The sequence below is a fragment of the Corylus avellana genome, chromosome 10 (assembly GCF_965113065.1).
Source record: "Corylus avellana chromosome 10, dhCorAvel1.hap1.2, whole genome shotgun sequence".
Lineage (NCBI taxonomy): Eukaryota > Viridiplantae > Streptophyta > Magnoliopsida > Fagales > Betulaceae > Corylus > Corylus avellana.
Window position 1 is genome coordinate 4941072 of NC_142499.1, and position 27517 is coordinate 4968588.

The 27517-nt window shown below is 35.2% G+C and overlaps 2 protein-coding genes and 2 pseudogenes across 3 annotated transcripts; all 4 read right to left on the minus strand.

Moving 5' to 3' along the window:
• Positions 1–798: 798 nt before the first annotated feature.
• LOC148583278 (uncharacterized) lies at positions 799–2373 on the minus strand (annotated as a pseudogene).
• Positions 2374–9118: 6745 nt separating this feature from the next.
• LOC148583279 (uncharacterized) lies at positions 9119–10682 on the minus strand. Its single transcript, XM_088511066.1, has 2 exons — positions 9324–10682; positions 9119–9196 (listed from the first exon to the last, which is right to left on the minus strand). The coding sequence occupies exons 1-2, from the start codon at positions 10680–10682 to the stop codon at positions 9119–9121; spliced, it is 1437 nt and encodes a 478-aa protein (XP_088367192.1).
• A 4130-nt stretch (positions 10683–14812) lies between these two features.
• On the minus strand, positions 14813–17761 carry LOC148583280 (uncharacterized; annotated as a pseudogene).
• A 3655-nt stretch (positions 17762–21416) lies between these two features.
• On the minus strand, positions 21417–25293 carry LOC132191424 (Calcium-dependent lipid-binding (CaLB domain) plant phosphoribosyltransferase family protein). 2 transcript variants are annotated; one of them, XM_059606435.2, is made up of 2 exons: positions 25020–25293; positions 21417–24193 (listed from the first exon to the last, which is right to left on the minus strand). In XM_059606435.2, the coding sequence occupies exon 2, from the start codon at positions 24077–24079 to the stop codon at positions 21752–21754; it is 2328 nt and encodes a 775-aa protein (XP_059462418.1). In that variant the 5' UTR covers positions 24080–24193; positions 25020–25293; the 3' UTR covers positions 21417–21751. The 2 variants fall into 2 exon arrangements, with proteins under 2 accessions (XP_059462418.1, XP_059462419.1); XM_059606436.2 differs by lacking the exon at positions 25020–25293 and adding an exon at positions 24514–24531.
• Between the last annotated feature and the right edge of the window lie 2224 nt (positions 25294–27517).

Consider the following 27517-nt stretch of genomic DNA (forward strand, 5'->3'; position numbering starts at 1 on the left):
ACAGCCCATTCTCAATTTGCAATTTTATTTTGCAGGTTAAAAGTTGAAACTAGAGATTCATATTCGAATTATATAAAAGAATGTTACCAATTATATAAAGCTACATAATCAAATTGACCATAGTTTTCTCTTTTGTGTCTTTTTTTTTACCTTTAGTATTTATTATTATTTTCATTAAATTTGGTGATGTAGATTTACTCCATGTGTGAAAAATAATGGCTAATGATTTTATTAACTCTTAAAATAAAAGATTACAATAACAAAAGAAATAAAAGACAAATTCAACTCAACAACTACTCTGAATAGTTCTTATTAGACTTCGAGATAAACTCTCAATCCAACTGGACTAAGTACAAGCTTAAAGGGATAAACTAAAATGATATATAGCTTAAGCAAAATTACAATTGCTTAGCTTTATTCAACCATACAACCGAAACTTAATAAACTCAACAACCAAACTTACTCATGCACCCATTATCCCCGCAACCATGTACTTTTACAGATGTAGCACGTTCTTACTTATATTCAGCTAACACTCTAGATTCCAGAAGTGGACATTGAACTTGCATTGAGTGCATTCTATGCCCACGCCATCAAAGGTGTTGCCACATGCATCACATGGAGGGGAGTCCTCAGTCTTTCGAACAAAAGTGACAGGGTGTTAGTGTCTTGGACTTTTGTAAGTTTTTCCAAACTTGATGTATGGATATTTCCCTAGACCGCATTGGAGATGAGCAGGAAATTCACATTTTGCACAATAGTAAAACCAGTGATTTGAATCCCTTTCTTCTTCACAAATCAGACAATAATATTCTCTAGAATTGTTTTCAGCAACATAGGTGAGTGCAAAGGGATGCTCATCATTTTTGTGCCTAGCAAGGAGCGGAAGTGTTACACTTTCAAAACCCAATGCAAAATCACAAGTAGTGCATACAGATACCTTCCCGTTCTTGGAATGCGTATAATTGTGATTCCAAGCATTGCAATTTTTATTAGAACTTACAGGAAGGAAGAGGGAGTGTTGGTGACCTTCAGGTTTCATGATTTCTGGAATTGAACAACATTGAACGTCAAGATTAAACCTACATGTGTCAGTGTCACATCTATAAGTGAAGCCATGGCGATAATGGCCACAAGCTTTACAAATGTATACTCCACTGATGTAAGATGCGTCTGAGAGGAGGGTGAGCCTGTGTTGATGAAGTATGTGAGTCTTCCTTTTTGGTAGTTGAGCACATGTAGTATGGAGAAAAAAGTGGCATTGCGGACAGTTGTAGAATGAGGCCGAGCTTATAAAATGCATACACCCATCACACAACTTATCATTCAAAACCTCCTCGTGGCTAAGAATTAATTTATATATGTGGATGGCTAAAATGTTGTATCACACTTGGCGTGATCTTTTCCATGACATCAACAGTTTTCTCAGGCAGCAACATAGGATCTAAATAATTGTCTCTACGTGCATTTGCACAGTACAAATGTGTCACAAAATCACATTTCTAACAACAAAAAGCTGCATACTCTGTATTCACCTTTTGACGACATAAATTATAAAATACGTTGTTGAAATCCTTGGCTTGACAATGAAAGGAATATATAAGAGTGAGGGCGTGATGGTGGTTTGAAATTATGATGGTGTGTGGAAATCCAACACATCGAGAGTGAATGAAGAGTTGACAAATGGTACATAATGAGGCGAAGTCCGTGCCTTCCTGACCACAAGCATTACAAGTGAAGTGGATCTGTTTAAAGAATGTGACAAACGCATGTCAGCAGTCGTCAATATTATTAATTTGTGTGCGGGAAGCACACTTGAGATCAAGGTTAAAATTGCACTCATTGCAACTATAAAAGAGGCATGTACAACACCATTTACCGCAACCATTACAATTACTGGAATTTAACCTTGGCGGCTGAAGAATAAGGATGTGTTTTGGGTGCGAGGGGTGGCATTGTATCTGGTGGGGCATCTAGGCGCAGGATTTGTGAAGTCGAATGTTGCATTCGGGGGTGGAGCATTTGTACCCAAGACCCTCAGCTTGCTCCTGGCATTGCCATGCAAACAACTCCCTCTTTACCATCATCACTTCTCAGCTCTTCTATGAACATCAACTGATCATCATGCCTACGACCGAAGTGAAAATGAAGGGTTGACCTGTTGAAGCATGATATATGACATAGGTATGGGCAGGACTTGCATGTGAGAGTGCGACCCACTACGGCCGATTCCTTGCACTTCATACAGACAACTTGTTCTTTGCCATCATTTTTGAGCTCTTTTACGAATGCCAATAGATGCAGATCCCTGTTACTTTTGTGGTAGAAACTAATCTGTTCCAAACTCTCTCTTAGAAACCTTTGCATCTCCATCTCTCGCTTTCACTCGCACGTGCACACAAAGGAGAGGTAAGTGGTGGTTGGCAGCTGTTTGGTCGTATAGAGGGAGCTCAAACTAGGTGGTCAGATTTTTTTGCAGCTTTTTAATATTTGGCATTGCCCCAATTCCAATACTTTATGCCCAAGCAACTTCAACTAGAAAAAAAAAAAAAGCAAAAGATTTACATTTGCCGAATTCCACCCCTTTGTGGCAAGCAACTTGTAGGAGAAAAGAAAAAAAAAAGAAAAAAAAGCAAAGCATCTCTAGACTTTGTGCCAAGTAACTTTGAGTTCAAAAAGAGAAGGAAAAAGGAAGTTGCATACGCAGGAAGTAATAAACAAATCTTGTGAGGAGGTGCAAGCATATTGTGATTTTGGCTTCGTTCTACTTTTAACAACTCCAGAATTTTCTTTTCAACTTACATCTTTCATTCACTGTTCTTAGCTTCATTTTACATGACACAGTGGCATTTGTTTATTATGAGGAAAATATTATACCCCTAAAGCTTGTGAGCCATGTTTGACAACTCTCAAATTAATTAGTTTCATACAAACGTAATTCTTTTCTCTATTTCTTATATATATATATATATATATATATATATATATATATATATATATATATGTATAGAAATCAATAGCTTGTTTCTCTTTTTCTATTGTAACAATAGCTTGTTGATCAATGGCCTTGAATTGAGTTTTGTATCAGATCTGTAACCGCTACATACTGCTCTATAGGCCTTCTTCTAAGAGCCCTTTGTCTTGGTAGAATGCTATATCATGTTTCATTGGCACTAATTCGAATTGCTTAGAATTACGATAATCGGTAGTCTAAAATGTTAACAATTAGTTAGGGATCATGCTTCATAAAACCGAAGTCATTAATTCGAATTTTATTTTCTCATTTTCCCGCTTGTGTGGACATATAAAAAAAAAAAAAATCAAATAAATAAATAAATAAATTCAAACTCAATTATATTGAAAAATTTAAAACAAATAACAAATTTAGTCCATCTAAGATTCTTATTTCTAAAGATGGATGAGTTTTGCCAAAAAATGTCTAAGATCCATTTCAAATTCAATGATAATTTTAAAAATCACATAAGTTTTTGGGAGATAAAAAAATAAAAAAAAAATAAAAAAAATTAATTAATTAATTAATTAATGGTACGTAGCATTACTCCAAGAAAAGGATCATTTCCATTTCATTTGAAATAGACGAGATTCAGTTGGGCCAAAAATTTAAATAGTAGGACAAAATTGTCCTCAACTTTTAAAAAGTAGGACAATTTTGTCCCACTTTTTAGCTTAACCTGTTCCTCTGCATTTCAAACTATTTATTGTTTACTAATCACGACTTGTTGAAAGACATCAACTCCCAAAATAAATTTGAATGCACGACACACTAGGTGGGCTGGCTTTATTCAACAATTTTATTTTGTTATCAACCTTAAATTTGGGGTTGAAATGAGGATTATCATCTCTTACATTTTTTTTAAAAAAATGTAGATTATTAAATTACGTAATTTAAGCTATTTTTAGGCATCAAAACATTTGAAAAATGTCACATATTAAAAATGTGGTATGTTACAAACTTACAGTTGAGAATTGAGTATATTTTCATTAGGTTCTTGCTTTCTATATTGTAGAAAAATTGAGTCGATCAAAAATTATTTTTTGATTTTATGAATAAGAAGTGTCTCTACAAAAGTGAAGATAAAGACTTTTGAGGAAAAAATTCTTTTTGGTTAACTCAATAACATCCCACCTTTTTAATATGTAGAATTTTTCAAGCATTTTCATTCCTAAAAATTGCCTACATTATGTAATTTGAGAATTTACAATTTTAAAGAAATTGTATAAGATCCTGATTTAAAAATAGAGCGGCTGATTCACTTATCCGTGGTGAGATTTGAAGAAGTAAATTAACACATCCTTGGGAAGAATATATATATGAATAATGAAGGAATCAATACAGAGTGAATTTCCTTTGTTTTCCTTAGTTTAACGGAAAATAAACTAACTAATTCCATCTTTAAAGATGTAGGAATTTACGGTCAAAAGTCTCATCAAGCAAAATCCAGTATATATATATATATATATTTGAACTAATTAAAGGCTCGAAGTTGTATTATTTTATGTACTACAGGTAAATTATTATATCTTGGAGAGCGCCTCAATCAAATACAAACTCTTTCTATGAACTTGTAATTTTTAAAAGAAAAAAAAAACTATTACATTTTTTTACAAGGGCATCATAAGTATTAACTCTCACATTTTTTTATTTGTAAAAAAATGTGAAAAAGCAAAAGATTTGCATCTGCCGAATTCCACCCCTTTGTGGCAAGAGAAGAAATTCATAAAGCTAATAGAAATATAAAAGAATAGCAGAATAAAATAAATAATACAAAACATTTTATATAGTTTGGTTTATGACCTATATCCATAAATAAAGCCCTAAGGCTACATTTACTCTTATTCACTTGATATCTTTTACAATACATGATAATCCTATTTATAGGAGAATATGGTTAGATAAGTATGGTAATTATTCAAATCAATGTAATTTGATTACCATAAAATCTAATTACAATCAAATCTTAAAATTAATTACAACAAATCTTAAAATCAAATCCCCTGACATACTCTAACATCCCCCTCAAACTCAGGGTAGAACATCTTGAAACTTTGAGTTTGATTTTTTTTATTTTTTTTCTCAGAGGCGGTCGGCAACCTTGATGAGAGATGCGCCTTAAATCACCATGCTAAATCACCGCAGGTCCCATGTCTAGAGTTCGAATCTTAACTCCATCATTTGCCTTCCATTTCAGTTAAATATTTCACATGTTGAGCCTCATATATTAAAAATAGAGTTTGAGCTCACACATAAGAGAGAATGTTAAAGTAGTAATCAAGTGATTAAATTTACTTCTTCTGCAACTTCAAGGAAAAAAAAAAAAGGCAAAGCATTTGTAGTGGCCGAATTCCATCCGATCCCTTTGTGGCAAGCAACTTCAAGGAGAAAAAGAAAAAGAAAAAAAAAAAAAAAAAAAAAAGCATTTGTATGTAGAGGCCGAAGTCCATCCCTTTGTGGCAAGCAACTTCAAGGAAAAAAAAAAAAAAAGCATTTGTATGTAGAGGCCGAAGTCCATCCCTTTGTGGCAAGCAACTTCAAGGAAAAAAAAAAAAAAAAAGAAGTATTTGTAGTGGCCGAATTCCATCCCTTTGGCTTTGTAGCAAGCCACTTCAAGGAGAAAAAAAAAAAAACAAAAAGAAAAAACAGAAAAAACAGAAAAACAAAAACAAACAAAACAGAGCATTTGTAGTGGCCGAACTCCATCATTTGTGCCAAGTAACTTTGAGTTGAAAAAAAAAAAAAAAAATTGCACATGCAGAAAGTAATAAACATATCTTGTGAGTTGTGAGGAGGTGCAAGTATATTGTGATTTTGACTTCCTTTTACTTCTTACGAGTCCAGAATTTTCTTTCCAACTTATATCTTTCTTAATTTGTTTGTACTTATCTTCATTTTACATGCATGACACAGTGGCATTTGTTTATGGAAAATGCTACGTGCTTTCTTAGTGTTGTCCTAATTTTAGGTGGATATTATTTTCTTAAAAAACAAAAAAGAAACTTTCCTTATTTCTCTTATTTTGTTTTTAAAAAATAATATCTACCTAAGTCGAGAAGAACACCTAGCATTCATTTTTGTTTATTGTGAGGAAAATACTATAAACAGTGACGGAAGGTGGGGGCTGGGGGCGATATGGGCCATCGCCCCCCATTCTTTAGGGTAAAAAAAAATTTAAGGTTAAAATTTTAGTTTTTAGTCAATTGGCCCTTACCCAAGTTAGAAAAAATAAAAACTGGGTCCTACCCACAATTGTTTTTGGCCTTATTCAATAAAAATTTTGCCCCCACCCACTAAATATAATGCTCCTATACAAAAAAATCTTTTGGGTCATATCCATTAAAACCTAACAGCTGGTTACTCATTCTAAAATCTTTTAGCCCTTACCCATTAAAAATAGTATTAGCCATACTTTCGGCCTTAACCCATTAAGCTAGTTACCTATTTGAGATTTGGTCATCCCTACTAAATTTTATCTTTCTTGAGCATTTTGTCGTTCATCTCGTTACCTTTCTAACCCTAAATAATGACAAGTTCACAACCAAGAGCCTTAAAATTTGAAATTTAGAGCTTACTTTCCTATACTGATTTAATTTTTCAAACGAAAAATAAATGAAAAAACGCAATTTGTAACACAGAAGCGGTGCAAGGTAATTTGTTTTTATCTTAAACGCGACTTAAAGCCTTAAACTCACTATGTTCTCATCTTATGGTTGTTGCCTCTTCTTTATGTGATTTTCAATCTAGGTCTTTAATTTTTTTTTTCTTTATTCTAATTAATGCCCTAATGTGTACCTAATCACTTTGGGGATTTTCTTGGGCCATTGAACTACCACTTTAGAGAATAATAATAATAATAAAAATTAATTTATGCCTTTTTTTTTCCTTTTTTTTTTTTTTTTTTTTTTCAAATAGCTCTTTACTTTTGGATCTTTTTTGTTAAAAGATCATCTGCAATTTCCCCACGGTGTACCAGACCAAATGGAAAGTTTTCTTTTACCCATTAAACCCTTTCACTTTATGGAATACGATTTCTGTTCAAGTCTCTAAAATTCATGTTTGTTAATGTGTTTAATTAGTCGTGTATTTTGGGTTATTTATGAATATTTTTGTTTAGAAATTTTACACCCATTATCACATTGATTAACATTATGTATCTTAAAATACATCAAGTCAGTTAGTCGAAGTAAAATATATGTAAAAATAGCCTTACTTGAAAATAAATGACAAATTTTTTTGAACAATTTTTTTTTAATATATATATTATGAACAAGATAAGTTCAAAAGTTTTGATAAGTTGGGCCTCCTTTGACTTGGATTTGGCACAGCATTCAATAGACTGAAGTCCAGTTCTTCACAAATCATGACTTGGAACAAAATTTACTGCTAAAATTCCAATGTTCACACATGCATGGAAATCAATTCATCTCCTGTGTATAAACTATGATGCATGTGTTCAAACCTTTTGCACCGTCTCTTCCTGCCAAATAATATAGTATTGACTGCCATGACAAAGAGGACAAATAAATAAAAATAGGACAAAGTTCTGATTTTACTTTATTAGATCATATCCAACCGACTCTTTCTATGAGTCATAAAATATAATTATTACGAGTATTTTTCATTCATTTTGCTATAGTGAACGCCTTTTTTTTATTATCTTCTCTCCATTTTCTCTCCCGCTCCCTTAACTTTTACAACAGAAAATACATTGAAAGATAATATTTAAAGAAAGTAAAGAATTTGAAAAGATAGCCTATTGAAATTTGTATTGAATAACTAGTAGTTAAAATTAATTTTTTTAAAAAAAAAATGCATCTCAAGTAACTAAAATAGTCACTATTTCTAGATATGCTCTTAAGCGTTTGAAAGAGATTATAAAGGGATAGATGATCGATGTATGAGCACACTTATGAGGTAAATTGCAGGGAAATTTGTTTTTTCTTATAAAAAAAAAAAAACAAAAACAAAAACAAAACAAAACAAAACAAATATTACAAAATTTTCCTTATGGGAAGGTGTGAAAGTTATTTTGTTAAGACACGTGTGACATATGGTTCTATCCCATCCAATGTGTTTGATTTGATAAATACGACATCACATTGTCAATAAGAGAATTCTACATATAAAAAAATATCTGGGCCGGGTTTTCAGGGTTTTTTTTATTTACAATATCTTGACCAGATCATGATGGGCACCAATATTTGTCTTGAATGGTCCAACACACCACTGGACCCCCTCAATTTACCAAAAGTGGGAGCCCAACACAGCTACAACAGCCCATTCTCAATTTGCAATTTTATTTTGCAGATTAAAAGTTGAAACTAGATATTCATATTCGAATTATATATAAGAATGTTACGAAATTCAAGATTCCGTTCAAAACTGTTTGAATTATATAAAGCTACATAATCAAATTCACCATAGTTTTCTCTGTTGTGACTGTTTTTTACTGTTAGTAATTATTATTATTTTCATAAAATTTGGTGGTGTAGATTGACTCCATGTGTGAAAAATAATGGCTAATGATTTTATTCACTCTTGAAATAAAAGATTACAATAACAATAGAAATAAAACACAAATTCAACTCAACAACTACTCTTGATAAATATTTCTTATCAGACTTCGAGATAAACTCCCGATCCAACTGAACCAACTCCAAGCTTAAAGGGATAAACTAAATGATATATAGCTTAAGCAAAATTACAATTGCTTAGCTTTATTGAACCATACAACCGAAACTTAATAAACTCAACAACCAAACTTACTCATGCACCCATTACCCAAGCAACCATGTACGGCTACGGATGCAGCACAGAATTACTTATGTTTCGGCAAACACTATGAACACCAGTCGTGGATGTTGAACTTGCATTTTGTGCATTCTACGGCCATGCCATCAAATGTTTTACCACATGCATCACATGGAGAGGAGTCCTCAGTCTTTCGAACAAAAGCGAGAGGGTGCTCGTGCTTTTCACTTTTGTAACTTCTTCCAAACTTGATGTATGAATATTTTCCTAGAACGCATTGGACATGAGCAGAAAAGTCACATTTTGCACAATAATAAAACCAAAGATTTGAATCTCTTTCTTTTTCGCAAATCAGACAATAATATTCTCCGGAATTGTTTTCAGCAACATAGGTGAGTGCAAGAGGATGATCATCATATTTGTGCCTAGCTACGAGCGGAAGTGTTGCACATTCAAAACCCAAGGCGAAATCACAAGTAGTGCATACAAATACCTCTGTGTTCTTGGACTGCATGTAATTGTGATCACAAGCATTGCAATTTTTATTAGAACTTACAGGAAGGAAGAGAGAGTGTTGGTGACCTTCATGTTTCAGGATTTCTGAAATTGAACAACATTGAACGTCAAGATCAAAATCACAATAGTCACATCTATAGGTGAAGCCATGATGAGAATGGCCACAAGCGTTACAGCGGAATACTCCACCCATGCAAGGTGCATTTGAGAGGAGGGTGAGGCTATGTAGATGAAGTATGTGGTTCTTCTTTTTTGGCAGTTGAGCGCATGTAGTGTGGAGTAAAAAGTGGCATTGCGTACAGTTGTAGAACGGGGCAGAGATTATAAGATGCATACACCCATCACACAACTTATCATTCAAAACCTCCTCATGGCTAAGAATTAAATTATGTGGATGGCTAAAATGTAGTATCTCACATGGCGTGATCTTCTCCATAACATCAACAGATTTCTCAGGAAACGACAAGAATTCTAAATTATCCCATCTATTTGCATCTGCACAATACAAATGCACCACAAAATCACATTCCTTACAACAAAAGGCTGCATACTTTGTCGTCACCTTTTGACGACATAAATTACAAAATATGTTGTTGAATTCCTTGGCTTGACGATGAAACGAATATATAAGAGTAAGGGCGTGATGGTGTCTTGAAATTATGATGGTGTGTGGAAATCCAGCACACCTCGAGTGAATGAAGAGGTGACAGATGGTACATAATGAAGCAAAGTCCGTGCCTTCCTGACCACAGGCTTCGCAAGTGAAGTGGATCTGCTTAAAGAATTGGACAAATGCATGTTGGCAGTCGTCAATATTATTAATTTGTATTCGGGAAAAACACGTGAGGTCAAGGTTGAAATCGCACTCATTGCAAGTGTAAAAGACGCATGTATGACACCATTTACCGCAAGCATTACAAGTACTGGATTTTACCCTTGGCAGACTAAGAATGAGGACGTGGCTTGGGTGCGAGGGGTGGCACTGTATCTGGCGGGGCAACTGGGCGCACGATTTGTGAATTCGGAAGTTGCATTCGGAGGTGGAGCATTTGTACCCGAGACCCTCTACTTGCTCGTCGCATGCCATGCAAGCAACTCCCTCCATGCCATCATCACTTCTCAACTCTTCCGTGAAGATCAACTGATCATCGTGCCTACGACCGAAGTGAAAATAAAGGGTTGAGTTTTTGAAGCATGATAGATGACAGAGGTATGGGCAGGCATAGCATTTGAGAGTGGGACCCACTACGGCCGATTCATTGCACTCTGTACAGACAACTTGTTCCTCGCCATCATTTTTCAGCTCTTCTACGAACCTCGTTAGATGCCAATCCCTGTCGCTTCCATGGAAGAAATTTATCCCTTTCAACCTCTCTCTTAGAAACCTTTGCATCTCCATCTCTCGCTTTCACTCGCACGCGCACACAAAGGAGAGGTAAGTGGTGGTTAATTGGCAGCTGTTTGGTTGTATAGAGGGAGCTCAAACTAGGTGGTCAGATTTTTTTGCAGCTTTTTAATATTTGGCATTGCCCCAATTCCAATACTTTATGCCCAAGCAACTTCAACTAGAAAAAAGCAAAAGATTTACAATATATTTGCCGAATTCCACCCCTTTGTGGCAAGCAACTTCTAGGAGAAAAGAAAGAAAGCAAAGCATCTCTAGATCGACTTTGTGCCAAGCAAAACTTTGAGTTGAAAAAGAGAAAGAGACAAAAGAATTAGTTGCATATGCAGCAAGTAATAAGCATATCTTGTGAGGAGGTGCAAGAATATATTGTTATTTTCACTTCCTTTTACTTTTTCCAACTCCAGAATTTTCTTTTCATTTTCTATCTTATCTTCATTTAGAGGAAAATATTACACTGTAAAGTTTGTGACCCTTGCTGACAACTCTCTAATTAATTAATTAGTTTCATACAACGTATTTCTTTTCTATTCTTAATATATATATATATATATATATATATATATGTATATATATATAAAATTAATCCATATGATTAACCTAAAGGGTTAAATACTCCATACCCCCTAGGGTTTTTCAACTTTATTTTTTCCCCCTGTGGTACCATTTTTATCACAGGAAGTCCCTGTGATTTTGATAAGTGACCAAATTAGTCCATCTGTTAGTTGACCGTTAGGACTGACACATGAACCAATCAGACGTCGACACGTGGCACATATTTAATTTTTTTTTAAAAAAAAATGTATTTAAAAAAAAAAAAAAAAAAAAAAACGGAAAAAATTGGGGGTGGCTCTTGGAGCCCAAGGGGGTGGCCGAAACCACCCCCAGTACCCACTAGGAGCCCTAGGGGGTGGCCGAAACCACCCCCAACCACCCCAAGGGGTGGCTCGGCCACCCCCATCCAGCCAGATGAGCCACCCCCATGGCCAAAGGGGGTGGCCGAGCCACCCGCAAATGGCCAAGAGCCACCCCCAATTTTTTTCCATTTCTTTTGTTAAAAAAAAATTAAATATGTGCCACGTATCGACAACTGATTGGTCCACGTGTCAGTCCTAACGGTCAACTAACAGATTGGCTAATTTGGTCACTTATCAAAACCACAAGGACCTCATGTGATAAAAATGAAACTACAGGGGGAAAAAAATAAAGTTGAGAAACCCTAGGGGGTTATGGAGTATTTAACCCTAACCTAAATTACAAATCGCTCTCTAGGATATAAAAAATAATTCAGAGGTTCTCGGAGTAAGCCAAAATAACAATTTATTTACTACATGTGCAGTCAAATTCCATTAAAACACTTGATGAATTTCATTAATGTCCCGCATTAACACTTATAAAATAATAACACGTGTCACTCTTAATATATATATATATAACAAAAAAAAAATTAAAAAATATATATATTTAAAAAAAAAAAGGGGGGGGGGGGGTGGGGGGCGGACGGGGTGCCCCTTCATAGGAGTGTACGTACGTGATTGGTAAATTGTAATTCAACATTCAGACTTTTAGAATTGTCAATATTTTTGAATTGTACCGATAATTGGTAAATTGTCAAATTTGTAGCTGTTTGGATGATGCAGATGAGAGATGTCTTTTTCATTGGATGAATAAAATAAATATAAGCCCAAATAATAATAATAAGATAAATATAAATTATAGATATATATTAATAAATGGTGAAAAACATGGAGGTTTTTTTTTTTCTGTTACCCTATACTACAGATTTTCAATGGCTTTTACTTATTTTTCGATTTATATAGGATTACTAATTTTTTGGTTTAAGAGAACCTAAATGGTTATGTCATGGTGTGGTTAGCAAAAAATAAAAAATAAAAATACAAGAGAATTGAGTGTTCTAATTTCTTTCCACGCAGATAAAGAGAGCAGAAGAGTTTGTGAAGGAAAACTGATCGATAGGTTTTTGCCATTGGATGCAGTTTTAATTTCACTAGATTTTTTCCCCTACACCGGAAGGTTTTCATCGTAAATTTGGCTTGTTCTATTTTAGTTGCTCCATTGACTATTGGTATTGGATTAATTGCTTGGTATTTTTATTTTACTTCTCACTTCAGTTGTTGAATTTAATTAATATATACACAATAATTATATCTAACAAAATGGTATCTAAACCGTGATTGCTTGGGGTGACAGTTAATTGCAGAATTATTTGGTATTATAATTAAACTTATGACGTCAAATTGTTTGGTTTTGAAGCGGATGATGCAAGGCAGCAAGAGACATTCTTTACAGCAAGGATTTTTGTATTTACACATTAATCGTATTTGAATTTTTATATAGTGGGTTGCTCAAATTTACCTCCTAATTTTATTTTATTTTTTCTAAACTGGAGAATTAATTTTCCTAGTGAATTTTGCGTGTACGTTCTATTTTTGTTACTTGATCAATTAATGGTTAAGTGATTTTGGTTTTACTTACTACTTGATTTTGTTGAATTTAATTAACATATGCACTAGTTTGGCCAACAAAACACTATTATTAGAACCTTAATTTTTCACTTCAAAAAAAAAATGTTAATTTTTTAGAGTGACCAAAATGGGCATTTTTTTATTATCTTCTCTCCCTTCTCTCTCCCTCTCCCTCAACTTTCACAATAAAAAAATACATTCAAAAATAATATTTTAAAAAAAGTACAGATTTTGAAAAAATAGTCTATTGGAATTTGTATTGAACAACTAATAGTTTAAACTGAAAACTAGCACTTACAAGTAACGAAGAAGAAATCTGGAAAGGGATTGCACCTCTTTGTATTAAGGCGTGTCTTCTTTGAGTAATGAAATCTTCGGAAACAATTTAAAAAAAAATAAAAAATTATATGCATTTTGAGCAGCTAAAATAGTCGCTATTTCTAGAGATGCTCTTTAACCGTTTGGAAGAGAATGATAAAGGGATAGATCATACTATCATAGATGTATGAACAAACTCATGAGGTAAATTACAGGGAAATTTGTTTTTCTTATAAAAAAAAAAACAAATCTTACAAAATTTTCCTTATGGGAAGGTGTGAAAGTTATTTTGTTAAGACACGTGTGCCATATTGTTCTATCCCATCCCATGTGTTTGATTTTATAAATACGACATCACATTGTCCATAAGAGAAATATTCTATAAAAAAAAAAATATATCTAGGTTTTCTTTATTTAACATATCTGGACCAGATCATGATGGGCACCAATATCTTTCTTGGATGGTCCAATACATGACCACTGGACCCCTCAATTCACCAAAACTGAGAGCCCAACACGGTTTCAACAGCCCATTCTCAATTGAGATTCATATTCGAATTATATATATAAAAGAATGTTACGAAATTCAAGATCCCGTTCAAAACTGTTTGAATTATATCAAGCTACATAATCAAATTGCCCATACTTTTCTCTTTTGTGTCTGTTTTTTTACCGTTAGTAATTATTACTATTTTCATAAAATTTGGTGATGTGGATTGACTCCATGTGTGAAAAATAATGGGTAATGATTTTATTAACTCATGAAATAAAAGATTACAATAACAATAGACATAAAAGACAAATTCAACTCAACAACTACTCTTGATAGTTCTTATCAAACTTCAAGATCAACTCTCAATCCAACTAAACCAACTCCAAGCTTAATTAAAGGGATAAACTAAAATGATATATAGCTTAAGCAAAATTACAAATTCTTAGCTTTATTGAACCCAACAACCGAAACTTTATAAATCCAACGACCAAACTTACTCATGCACCCATTATCCACGCAACCATGTAATGTTACGGATCCAACATGTTATTACTTATGTTATTACTCTTCATCCCAGTAGTGGTTGATGAACTTGCATGGATTGCATTTAATGGCCATGCCTTCAAAGGTTTTGTCACAGGAAGCACATGGAGGGCAGCCGCCAATCTTTTGAACAATAGTAACAGGGTGTTGGTGCCTTCGACTTTTGAAAGTTGTTCCAAGCTTAATATATGGATATTTTCTTAGGACACATTGGGGATGAGCAGGAAAGTCACATTTTTCACAATAATAAAACCAATGATTTGAATTCCTTTCTTCTTCGCAAATCAGACAATAATATTCTCCATAATTATTTTCAGCAACATAGGTGAGTGCAAGAAAATGCTCATCATTTTTGTGCCTAGCTACGAGTGGAAGTGTTACACATTCAAAACCCAAGGCGAAATCACAAGTAGTGCATACAAATACCTCTATGTTCTTGGAATACGTGTAATTATGATCACAAGCATTGCAATTTTTATTAAAACTTACAGGAAGGAAGAGGGAGTGTTGGTGACCTTCATGTTTCAAGATTTCTGGAATTGAACAACATTGAACGTCAAGATAATACTCACAACCTTTACATCCATAGGTGAAGCCATGACGAGAATGGCCACAAGTGTCACAAATGTATACTCCACCGTCGTAAGGTGCATTTGGGAGGAGGGTGAGTCTGTGTCGATGAAGTATGTGATTCTTCTTTTTTGGTCATTGAGCACATGTAGTATGGACAAAAAAGTGGCATTGTGTACATTTGTAAAAAGAGGCCGAGATTATAAACTGCATACACCCATCACACAACTTGTGATTCAAAACCTCTTCATGGCTAAGAATAAAATTATGTGGATGGCTAAAATGTTGTATCTGATCACCGGGCTTAATCATCTCCATAACATCAACAGATTTCTCAGGTGGCAACACGAGATATAAATCTGTCCGTCTACGTGCATCTGCACAATACAAATGTACCACAAAATTACATTTTTGACAACAAAAGGCTGCATTCCCAGTCTTCACCTTTTGACGACATAAATTACAAAATATGTCATTGAAATTCTTCACTTGGCGATGAAAGGAATATATAAGAGTGAGGGCGTGATGGTGTCTTGAAATTATGATGGTGCGTGGAAATCCAGCACATCTAGAGTGAATGAAAAGTGGACAGATGGTACATAAGGAGGCGAAGTCTGTGCCTTCTTGACCACATGCCTCACAAGTGAAGTGGATATGCTTAAAGGATGGGACAAATGCATGTTGGCAATCATCAATATTATTAATCAGTGTGCATGTAGCACACGTGATGTCAAGGTTGAAATTGCACTTATTGCAACTGTAAAAGATGCATGTACAACACCATTTACCGCAAGCATTACAAGTGCTAGAATATTGCCTTGACGGCATAAGATTAAGGATGTGGTTTGGGTGTGAGGGGTGGCACTGTATTTGGCGGGGCAACTGGGCGCATGATTTGTGAAGTCAGAAGTTGCATTCGGAGGAGGTAGAGCATTTGTACCCGGGACCCTCTACTTGCTCCTCGCATGCCATACAAACAACTCCCTCCTTGCCATCGTCACTTCTCAGCTCTTCTATAAAGATCAACTGATCATTATCGTGCCTACGACCGAAATGAAAATAAAGGGTTGATGTGGCGAAGCATGATACATGACAGAGGTATTGGCATGTATTGCATTTGAAAGTGGGACCCACTACGGCTGTTACATGAATACGTAACGGGCATAGATTTTAGGTTCTGAAGGAACCTAGACCTTATGGATTTTGAGGAAACCTAAAAACCCCTTTTCAAACTCAAAGTTTAGAATTAATTTTCTGATCCTTTTCATTAATGAGCTTGATGTCTTTAAATAGACAATTACAATGCATAGTAAAATAAAAGACTAATTAGAATAAACTACTGATAATACTTATCTCTAATATTTAAATTATACTAACTACTCTAATGATAAAACTTATTTCTAATATTTAAATGTTAATCTTTAATCTAATGTTATCTATAAAGATAACATATTATCCTAAGGTATTTTAATCATAAAATACATCTATTATTAAACCTCTAACATTCGATTCCCCTTAAGGAGACCTTGTCCTCAAGGTCTAGAAATTCTTTTCTTCCTTCGTTACTCGTTTCAGGCGTTCCCTCGGTGGCCGTTCAAGAGGTGGGATCAATTCTTTGTCATCAAGCGTCCAAGTTTGCACAAGCCCACTCACTTGCCACTACCAATGAACATTGGACTGCCTGTTGTTCTGTGATACAGGATGGCGACAAGGCGCTTGCAATGGAGCACAGGGTGGACATGGTTGCCTTGTTTTGGCTACGTACAATGATGAACATTCCTTCATTTCATCCTGTCTTTGCTGTTTTACAATTGACCATGCAATGTAATGACATTGCGATGGGTCTTGCAATTTGACAACGTTGTGGATGGTTTTGGTTGGTTGGGACTCCAATAGTGGCTGGGAATATAGTGATAGCATGGGATATGGCGGTAGCACCATTTGTGGCTGCTCGTAGCAATGAAGTTCATCGTTGTTATCAGCTGAACCATTGTCAAATTTGGCAATCAATGCAGACAATTTTTTTTTGAATCCTTTCATTATTTTCTTCCATCTTCTTCATAAAGCCTTCAACCATAGTCATAAGGTTACAAAGCTGCTGCTCAAGTCGATCTAGCCTTGGATTCGCCATTGAACAAGATCGCGGCTCTGATACCAAATGTTACGTGAATACGTAACGGGCATAGATTTTAGGTTCTGATGGAACCTAGACCTTATGGATTTTGAGAAAACCTAAAACACCCTTTTCAAACTCAAGGTTTGGGATTAATTTTCTGATCCTTTTCATTAATGAGCTTGATGTCTTTAAATAGATAATTATAAAAGACTAATTAGAATAAACTACTGATAATACTTATTCCTAATATTTAAATTATAATAACTACTCTAATGATAATATTTATCTCTAATATTTAAATGCTAATCTCTAATCTAATGATATCTATAAAGATAACATATTATCCTAAGGTATTTTAATCATAAAATACCTCTATTATTAAACCCCTAACAACGGCCAATTCATTGCACTCTTTACAGACAACTTGTTCCTTGCCATCATTTTTCAGCTCTTCTACGAATGCCACTTTATGCCAATCGCCGTCATCGCTTCCATGGGCAAAATGAGTATGTGTCAACCACTCTCTTAGAAACTGTTGCATCTCCATCTCTCGCTTTCACTCGCACGCGCAACACAACGGAGAGGTAAGTGGTGGTTGGCAGCTGTTTGGTCGTATAGAGGGAGCTCAAAGCCTCAAACTAAGTGGTAAGATTTTTTTTGCAGCTTTTTAATATTTGTGATTGCAAAATATTTACTTTATGCCCAAGCAACTTCAACTAAAAAAAAAAAAAAAAAAAAAAAAAGATTTACATTTGCCGAATTCCACCCCTTTGTGGCAAGCAACTTCTAGGAGAAAAGAAAAAAAAGCAAAGCATCTCTAGACTTTGTGCCAAGTAACTTTGAGTTGAAAAAGAGAGACAAAAGAAGTTGCATATGCATTAAGTAAGTAATAAGCATATCTTGCGAGGAGGTGCAAGTATATATATTGTTATTTTCACTTCCTTTTACTTTTTCCAACTCCAGAATTTTCTATTCATTTTCTATCTTATCTTCATTTAGAGGTAAATATTATACTGTAAAGTTTGTGAGCCATGCTGACAACTCTCGAATTAATTAATTAGTTTCATACAACGTATTTCTTTTCTATATATTTCTGTTACCTGGCCTATACTAAAGATTTTCAATGGCTTTTACTTATTTTTCGATTTATATATAATCACTAATTTTTTGGTTTAAGAGAACCGGCCTATATTGTTATGTCATGGTGTGGTTAGCAAAAAATAAAAAATAAAAATACAAGAGAATTGAGTGTTTTCTTCCCATGCAGATAAAGAAAGCAGAAGAGTTTGTGGGTACGTTGATAAATCACTAGGAAAATTTATCCGGAGGAGGTAGAGTTTGTGGGCGCATGATTTATATAGTGGGTTGATCAAATTTACCTCCTAGTTTTATTTTATTTTTTCTAAACTGGAGAATTTTCCTAGTGAATTTTGCGGGTACGTTCTATTTTTGTTACTTGATCAATTAATGGTTAAGTGATTTTGGTTTTACTTAGTACTTGATTTGTTGAATTTAATTTACATATGCACTAGTTTGGATGGGTAATTACAAAAGTGATGAAAGTTCAAAGAATTAAATGAATTTTCTCCAAAAATTTCAAATCAAAACACAACAAACATTTTTCAAAATATTTAACAAACATAGTCCTTGTTGTTCATTTTCCTAGGCTCATTTGTTTCGACGTTAAATATTTATTAGAAAAAGTTTCTCCTATTTTTGAGAGTTTGGTACAACATAAAACATTGATCATTTCAGTTGATCTAAGAAAATAACATTCATGAAGAAGAGTAAAATAACTTACGTTTTTCACGTGTAAATCATTTTTCGCCGATCTCCTACACCTTAGGACAAGCTATTATGCACTTCAAAAAAAAAAAAAAACAAAAAACAAAAAAGGGCAAATCTTGGGTTGCTTGAACACCTATCCAAACAGGTGGGCCTCACATACACCTCTCACAATTACTTGCCCAAATTACAAGCAATATAAACAGACAATTGCACTGAATCTCAATTTCACCCTCAAAGACCTTGTATTCTCACTCTCTACCTCTACAACTCATCTTCGTCGTCTCTCACTTTTTCTCGCAACTCCTCCAAATTATATGAAAATATAAGAAAATTTGCTAATTTTTCAGCCGAGCCAAATCCTAAAAATATTTTCAGTAAAAACCATTTTTCCTTAAAAATAATTTCAGCTGAAAACATTTTCCAAACAAACAAGCCCAAATAATCACGGCTCCCCTTTACTTTTTTCTAGACCTCCACGACGGTGTCTCGATATACAATCACGGCTCCCCTGGACTGAAGAAGACGAATATACCAATCTTCGTGCTTAAGCAAGATAAATGAATTATCCAAACGGGCCTATCCTGCCCAGAAGACAAAAACCAAATCAAAACAAAAGGCCCTAATCTTTCCTTTTAGTTTTAAAGGCTGTAACAGACTACAATACCTGACTCAGCACAAATGGGCTCGAACCGTGGGACTGACTCAGCCCTACATCAGCTTTACAGTGGACCTACCGAATAAGAGTGCCGACGTGTGTAACGTTTGTCAATTGTCGCCATCCATGCAAATTATAGTAACAATCTCCAAAATACATTGAATTTTTCGCCTAAAATCAATTTATATTTTCTCAACAGATTAAATTATTCAAGCTAGTAAATCTATAGAGAATAACTTTTACGTGGATCGTGCACAAAATCTCTCTTTTGTGCCCACCATTCATAATCCAACACATTAGCATGGAATACAATAAGAAAAAAAATACAACCACCCCAGATTATACCAAATATGAGAAAAAAAAATAATTAATTAATTTTGTTTAAAAAAACAAGGATTAAATATCTTATTCACCCTTAGGATTTAATTTTTATCACAAAAAATTCATCTGGTTTACCTAAAGAACGAGATGGTTCTTCCATCCATCAAACCCAAAAGATATAAATATTATTCGTCAACCCTGAATAGTAGGTATCAGATCATGTCATATAGGTCAAACCCTAATCCGACCAACTTATTTAATTGAATAGATCAACCCTTCAATTCTAATTCCCTAACCAAAACATTGCGCTGCTCACCGTCTCATTCCCCCACCACCACCATGCCACCAAGCCATTGTTAACCCCTAGGACGTGAATGTGGGCGGACGAGAAAGAGACAGACAACAGAGCAGCAACGACAAAAGACTGGAGGTAAGAAAGTTCGTTACAGGCTGTAAAGAGAAAGAGAGAGCACAGCAAATAGGGTCCCCCACATGTCTAGAACACACAAGCGGACACAGGATTTCAGGAATCAATGAGCCTTTTTCTTTCTTTTCTTTTCTTATTCCCAAGGCCTTCTTCAATATGGATGGATGGTCCTTGCAGCCAAAATTTTCTGTTGAAAATTAGACAGGCTCCGCTGTATAGGGCACTTTAATCGATCTACTTTGAGGTACAATAAAGAAGCAGAGGTAATTTAGCTTCAACCACATGGGACCCTTGTAAGGTCGTTTCATTTGGACGGTGCAAAAACATGTTTTTGTTAGGTTTTGCATCTCCTCCTAGAGTAATAAAAGGGTAAACTTTGAAATATTCCAAATATCATGCTAGAAAAGATATCCCTAAGCAGATGCAGCAAGGTTATGTGGCCCATCTGTAGAAATATTTCTACACAAAATAACAAATGAATAAAAACAAATTCATCATATTAAAGCATTTACAATGCCACCCATCTATCCAAAAAGAGAACAGAATCCCATAATTGTGGGCACGTGGAGGGAAGGGAATCTGTCTTAACAGTTGCATAATTTATCAGGGTAAAACAAAACCAACTTGAAATAAACAAGGCATGATACTAGATCGAGAAGAAATGAGAAATTTAAGTAAGAAGAATGTCCACATTCATTCATCTTAGCTATATATACTAGTACCATATATTAACAAATCACTGTCACAAAATTCCAAATGACCTTTGATAATAGATAATATACAAGTGTGATGATGATGCCAAACTAGCAACAGATCATGGAAATCTAATAAACTAAAAAGAAAGTCATAGTTGATCACACTATGCAAAAGTATTCATGTCAGGAGCAAATTTTTAACAAAACCTTCACATTTTGCAGTTAATACTAAGATTTAGGCTCATTACAAGTCAATTTACTTGTCAATCAGTTGTTGAGGAAAAAGAAACTACTTCCATCTAGAATGATACAGGAATTTATCATGAAAAGCCCCATCAAGCAAAATCTAGTAATATAATTAAGCATGGAGATGGTTCAGCATAGGCTAATTCACAACCTACAAAATTATAAATGAACAATAACTGATTACCATAAAGTCAAGCTTTAAACATAAATACCATAAAATGGCATCAATTAAGCCGCAAATCCACAAAATCTACTACCTTCAGAGGAAGGTTACACACAGAATCCAACATCTGCCAAACGATGAAAGCAGACAAGCTCCATTTGTTTCTGCATCTTCTCACTGACTTAACCCAAACGAGGGGAACTCATCCCACCCAAAAGCAATTGTAGATGAAATTGCTTTGCTCATAACATGCAGTCTGTCCTTGCTGGCAACCTCCGGAAGAAATTCAACGGAACTGAAGGAAGCTTATGACGAAACCTTGGATGTCTCAACATATAAAATCCAGTGAGAAGGGCCACAACTTGGAATGGTGTAACATAGAGGACAATAGCAGCAACCAGACAGAAAATCACAAACAAAGCTGTTGCTCTTGGATCACGCCAGCTCAGCAAAGATTGTAGCCTCTCCCCTTGAGTGGCCAAGTCACCTACCACTGTCTGAATCCTCCCGGCAATACTTCTCAACCGATCATATCGCATCCTTACAATGTCAGAAGGCCGGGAAGTTGGAAACGTATCAAATTCTTCATCAAGTTCATCGGGATGTGCATTATCTGCATGAGAAAGACGAGTGTCCATGTGGGGAGGATGCCTTGGCCTCCATCGGTAATACCAAACCCCAATCAAGAAAAGGTATAGAAAAATTGTGGGTAAGATGAGCTCAGGGTACATGACCAGTATTATAAACAAGATATGAATCAATACGGTTGTGATGGGGTTTTTCCAGTTGCAAATCTGATCAAACCATTTTCCTACAGCAATTAAGCCACTCAAAACTCCCATAATCCTGAAAAAGTTTGCTTTGCTCCTTCTCATACTCCACATATGGGAGCCCACATCCAACATATACTCCACCACCTCTTTCCTCAGCGGTGGCTCAGCCCGGCTCAATCTCATCGATACAATTTGAGTTGCCTGATGCCTCAAGCTATCAAGCTGGGTAACAGTTAATGGATAAATATAGTGCATTTTAGGCAAAAGTGGATGCGAGTACATGTGCATCATATTAAGTAACGAGGAGCAAGTAAACCTCACAGCCAAATGAATTTCACCCATCTTCTTCATCCCATTCGGGAGTAGAACTAGAAGCGGATACGAGTGTGTGTAAACCCGATCTGTTTCAAGGGTAGAAAGACGAATCCTTACCTTCCCAATTCTTAAATCCTTAGCCGCTACGGCCTTATCTCCTCCATGCAAATGACAGTTATCAAACACCCCAATTGTTATGACCGTACAAGGATCATATACTTCCCAAGTATATTGCTCATTCCACTTGGGTGTAAAACTGTCGATAATAGTCCTTGTCCTAACCCACTTTTGACCATATTTTGCCACACAATAAGAATCTGTCGTTCCATGCCCATCTTTTGTCTTCATTGGCATCAGGCCCTGAGCATTTAAAATCCCCAGTTCCAGTACCCCAATGCTGGTCTTCCACAACTGTTTCGCTGTCGGTCGAAGGTCACTGCTATAGTGAGTTGATTCATCCAGGACATGGTAACCACCTTCCAAGCAGATCCTCATATGAATCCGGCTGGAAAATTTGCTTTCCTTCTTCTTCTGGTCCCCATCTACAATAAAATGTTTTTCAAGATGAAACCACTTACTGTTCACAGGTCTATGATCCAACCTCCTGTCCACATGCTGCAAAAGAATTGCACACTTCCCCAGAACTTCATCCTTGTTCGGTGCAACTCTGTCCTCTACACTTAATACCAGGGGTTCCTCAAATGGTTCCGCTGCTACAAACATTAAATCCTCGTTCCACATAGGATTAATAGTCCTGCTTGGAGAAATCCTGGTTCTTAAAGCCTGATTCCCCAGGACAGCCTTAACAAACACTTCCGGGAACCTACCCTGATTCCCTGGTTGCAAATCCTGAGCTTCAATTACATTGACCCTCAAATACCAAAGCTTAGGAGAGAGGTATACCTTCGAACGAATATTAGCAAGACCATCAGTTCCGCTAACTCCCGCTGCGTCTGAATTCCATGCTTCCGGAAATGCTTCATCAGCTTGAGTACCCATCCAAACAGCCAACATCAGCTCCCCCCTAACCTTATCCCCCTTCTTATCCTCCAACCTATACCACTGAGGTGCCAATGGACTATCCGGGGGAACCCGTTTTGGAATCTCATTCATATCAAACCAAACCCGACCAATGAAATCATCCTTTACCAAATCCTTATCTTTGACAAATACGTCAAGCACTGAAGACTGAATCCGATCTCTCGAAAAAGCAAACACCTGGTTCCACTCGGGATTTGTCTTCTTCTCAAAATGCCGAGTTGTACCCTTGTAGTTTCCGAGCTTTACCTCCACGTAAGGGTCACAACTACCTGTGACATCTTTTGCGGGCAACTCCTTGGCCTTGACAACTCGTACATAGAGATATTGCATCTGTTCAACGAGGTCATAGGTGCTCGTGTGCTTGTCACCGGAGACCTTTCCCCCCCCAAGATGGGGATTGGTCTCCTTCAACAAGAAGTCCTCTGGTGGAGGCCTCTGCATCTTCTGTGTTCAAAGCAGAGACACCCAAATGGAAAGAACTGATGCCGAAGTTGAAGAGCTAGATGTTATAGAAGAAGGGCCTCAGTTTATAATAATTCAAAGGTTCCCAGAAACCTAAAACATCGGAAAAAACAGAGTCAAGTAGCCGTTGTACAATATTAAAATAAGTTACCTAAACATTCGGAAAACTCAAAAACAGGATAATAATAGCAATAAAAATTTGAATGGGGAGAAAAAAGATGAAATATTCAAAGCAAAACAATACGATAGATAAGAGAGAGAAACAAAAAATGAGAAAATAAAGGCTTTTTAAAATTTGATTTTAAGAACTGGAAACGACAACAGATAAAAAGTAAAACGTAGAGTAGTCGCTAAGAAGCCCAGATCTTTTGGCACAAGAAAAATTCTTGAAGGTTTAAAAGGTAGAGAATGACCTTAGGAACCTCGGATCTAAATGTTCGGAACCAGTAAGAAGCAACACCGGAAAGAAACAGGGTCACAAACCACGAATAGCATAATCAAGTCTATACTTTTTAGATCGAAGTGCAGAAGAAAGAGACGCTCAAATGCCGTGTTTGGTTGCCGAGAAAACCCGGAAAACCCGACAAAGCAAGCGTGGGAAAATAATTTTTTTTTAATTAAAAAAATAAAAACCGCTTGAATCCTGGTTCTTTTCATTTAATGCAGACTCTAGAAAAGGAACAGACCGACACTCAACTACGTGAAACATATCCATCTGCCTCAGTTCATTTAATTATTTTCTTTCCTTTCCCTTTCCTTTTCCATGACATAAGCAACACAATGCTCATAAATACGTTGTTTACATTTCCCACAAATTTTCACGGCAACCAAACATTTGAGTCAGAAAAAAAAGCATGGTAAAATGACAACAGTTTTAGCCACAAACCTCAAAGAAAGCCAAAAGGTTTCAAGGCATTACCTTGAAGATAGAAGAGGGTCACCGAAACCCTAGACCGGAGTTCTTCATCCGGTTGAAGCAAACGAAAATAGGGTGGTTGTTTCTTGGGGAGAGAAATCAAAGTGATAAGGTGAGAAATCGTAGAGAGAGAGTGAAAGAGCGTAGCGAGGGAAAGTGAGAGAGAGCTTTTGCTTTTGCTTTTGCAGGGTGGGATCTGATGAATATGTGAGAGATATACACAGAAGCTCCTCTCTCTCTCTCTCTCTTTATTTCTCTTTTTTGACTGTCTCTGTGTGTGTGAGAGATAGAGATAGAGAGACTGTTGCTGTACAGTACAGTAGCGGTAGGGTGCGTGGGGCCCTGATCAAGCGTGCGTACGACTACGGTCGGACCAGCCTCGCACGTGGGAACAACGTTGTTTGTTTCTCCCTCCCCACCTGAGGTGGTGGTGTGGGGGTGAGGGGCTTTTTCACCGTGCCATTGGATTCCCCCATGTGGCCCTGTTGGTGGGGGTGTAGGTCACTTACCTTATTAACATGGGCCTGTTGGCATTTTTACCCTTCCACTTTCACTTTTGGCATGTAATTTAGAAGATTATGGTGGATAATGTGTTTTTATGAGGGGGTTTTTTTTTTTTCTTTTTAAATGTTATGATGGGACGTGAAGTAAAAATAGTTTTGAATTTTTTTTAATTATTTATTAATATTTATTAATTCTAAAAGTCATTCTTATAATTTTTTTATATTATTTTAAGAATAAAATGATTTATAAAATTATAATTTGATCAAAATTTAATAATGACCAATCACAAAGTCGATAGTAATTTTAAAAGCCACATCATTATTAAAGTGATGACACAATAATAACTTTTAGCATATTTTACTTTAAAATTATTTGTAAATATTTTTATTATTTTTTATTTTTGCTAAAAAAAATTTCTAATCAACCTTTGTTAAAATAATAATAATAATAATTAAGACATGTATCGCATTAATAAACAAATATAATAATAAATTAAAAATATGTTTTATTACTTTTTAGCGTTACTCATTTATTTCAAAGAAAAGCTGAGGAATGATTTTTTTTTTTTTTTTTAACAAACCAATATTCATTAAACAAAGAGGTTACATGGAGAACAGAAAAGAAAAAAAGATAAGCTTACTGAAACCCAACCAGACAAATCTCAAAAAGCAAGAATGAGATCATAAAAAATAAATAAATAAATAAATAATAGCGAACGCTGCTCGAGAAAACTCTTGTCGCAACACATACTAATGATAGATATTATCATCGAGAGTACGAATACCCTTATCAAACATCTAAATAGGTTTCCTAAAAAATCATGAAAATTTAGATGAAAAGTAACAGTAAAAAAAAGGTTTTCAAAAAGAAACCAGAAAGAAAATGAAAAAAGATCCGCTCCACAGACAAAGAGTCTGAAGACCAAACAGATCAAGATAAAAACTAAGCAACAAAATTAAAGAAAATTACAAAAAATCACATAAATTAGTAAGAAAAAACTCAAAACACAACATCTACGAGGGAGTGAGGCTTTGGCGGACACTGCACGGTGTGTGTGTGGGACTGAGAACTTGATGGCTTGTTATTAAGCTTATCATTAAAATATAGTTGTTGAACCTACCAGAACAATGACACGTTTATTTGGAATTATGTTAGATTACGGTCAAGCGGCACATCATGAGTCGTGACTAGTGTTGTTCAGCAATTGGTTCGACAAGTATACGTGAAGAATAGAGCTACAGATGGGGGGGTCTACTAAATTCATTGCATTATTTTTTTATAGAGTTGTAAGATTTTAAAATTCTTTCAAAGTTTTCTTTTTTTTTTTTCTTTAAATAAACGTTACGTCTAGTTTAGTCAAGCAAGCTTCGAATTAAAGTGGGGCCGGATTTATGCCATTGGACACGTTGATGTGTCGCTACCAAAGAAAAGGTTAATGCGCGCCTATAGGCGCTATATGGACTTTCTTTTGTTTATATTATTAGAAAAAAATACAAAATATAAAATTGGTTCTTATGGTTTACCAAATTTACAATTAGCTTTATAGGGTATCAAGATGTATGCCAAAAAAATAATTTAGTTCTTATAATCAAATTCGGTCGACTAATTTAATAAATTCCGTTAGTGCAAGACTTACTTAAAAATGACACATGTCACAATTTTATTGGCTTTAATGTTTAACACTATTAAAATATGTTGACTCAGAGTCTATTTGGGATTACGGTTTCAATAAGTGCAATTTTAAAAATAACATTTTTAAAATCGCTACTTTTTAAAATTGTAAAGGCGTTTGGTAAAACATGTTAAAAATTATTTTTTTATTAAATATTTGTTACGCAAATTCATGATTTTGGTTTAAATTTGCACTTTTTCAAATAAGCACCCCTTGACCTGCTTATTGAAATCATAGATTTTTTTTTTCTATTTTAAATTAACTGTTTTTTAAATCAAAATGCCAAACGTCTTACGTTTTACGATATCTTTTAAAAACGTAGATT

Bases quoted from the DNA above. Each gene is read 5' to 3' on its own strand.
- LOC132191424 (XM_059606435.2), bottom strand. From the start codon at position 24,079: ATGCAGAGGCCTCCACCAGAGGACTTCTTGTTGAAGGAGACCAATCCC.
- LOC148583279 (XM_088511066.1), bottom strand. From the start codon at position 10,682: ATGGAGATGCAAAGGTTTCTAAGAGAGAGGTTGAAAGGGATAAATTTC. The intron at 9,197-9,323 runs GTAAGTTCTAAT...TTCCGCTCGTAG, and splicing joins AACACTCTCTCTTCCTTCCT to CTAGGCACAAATATGATGAT.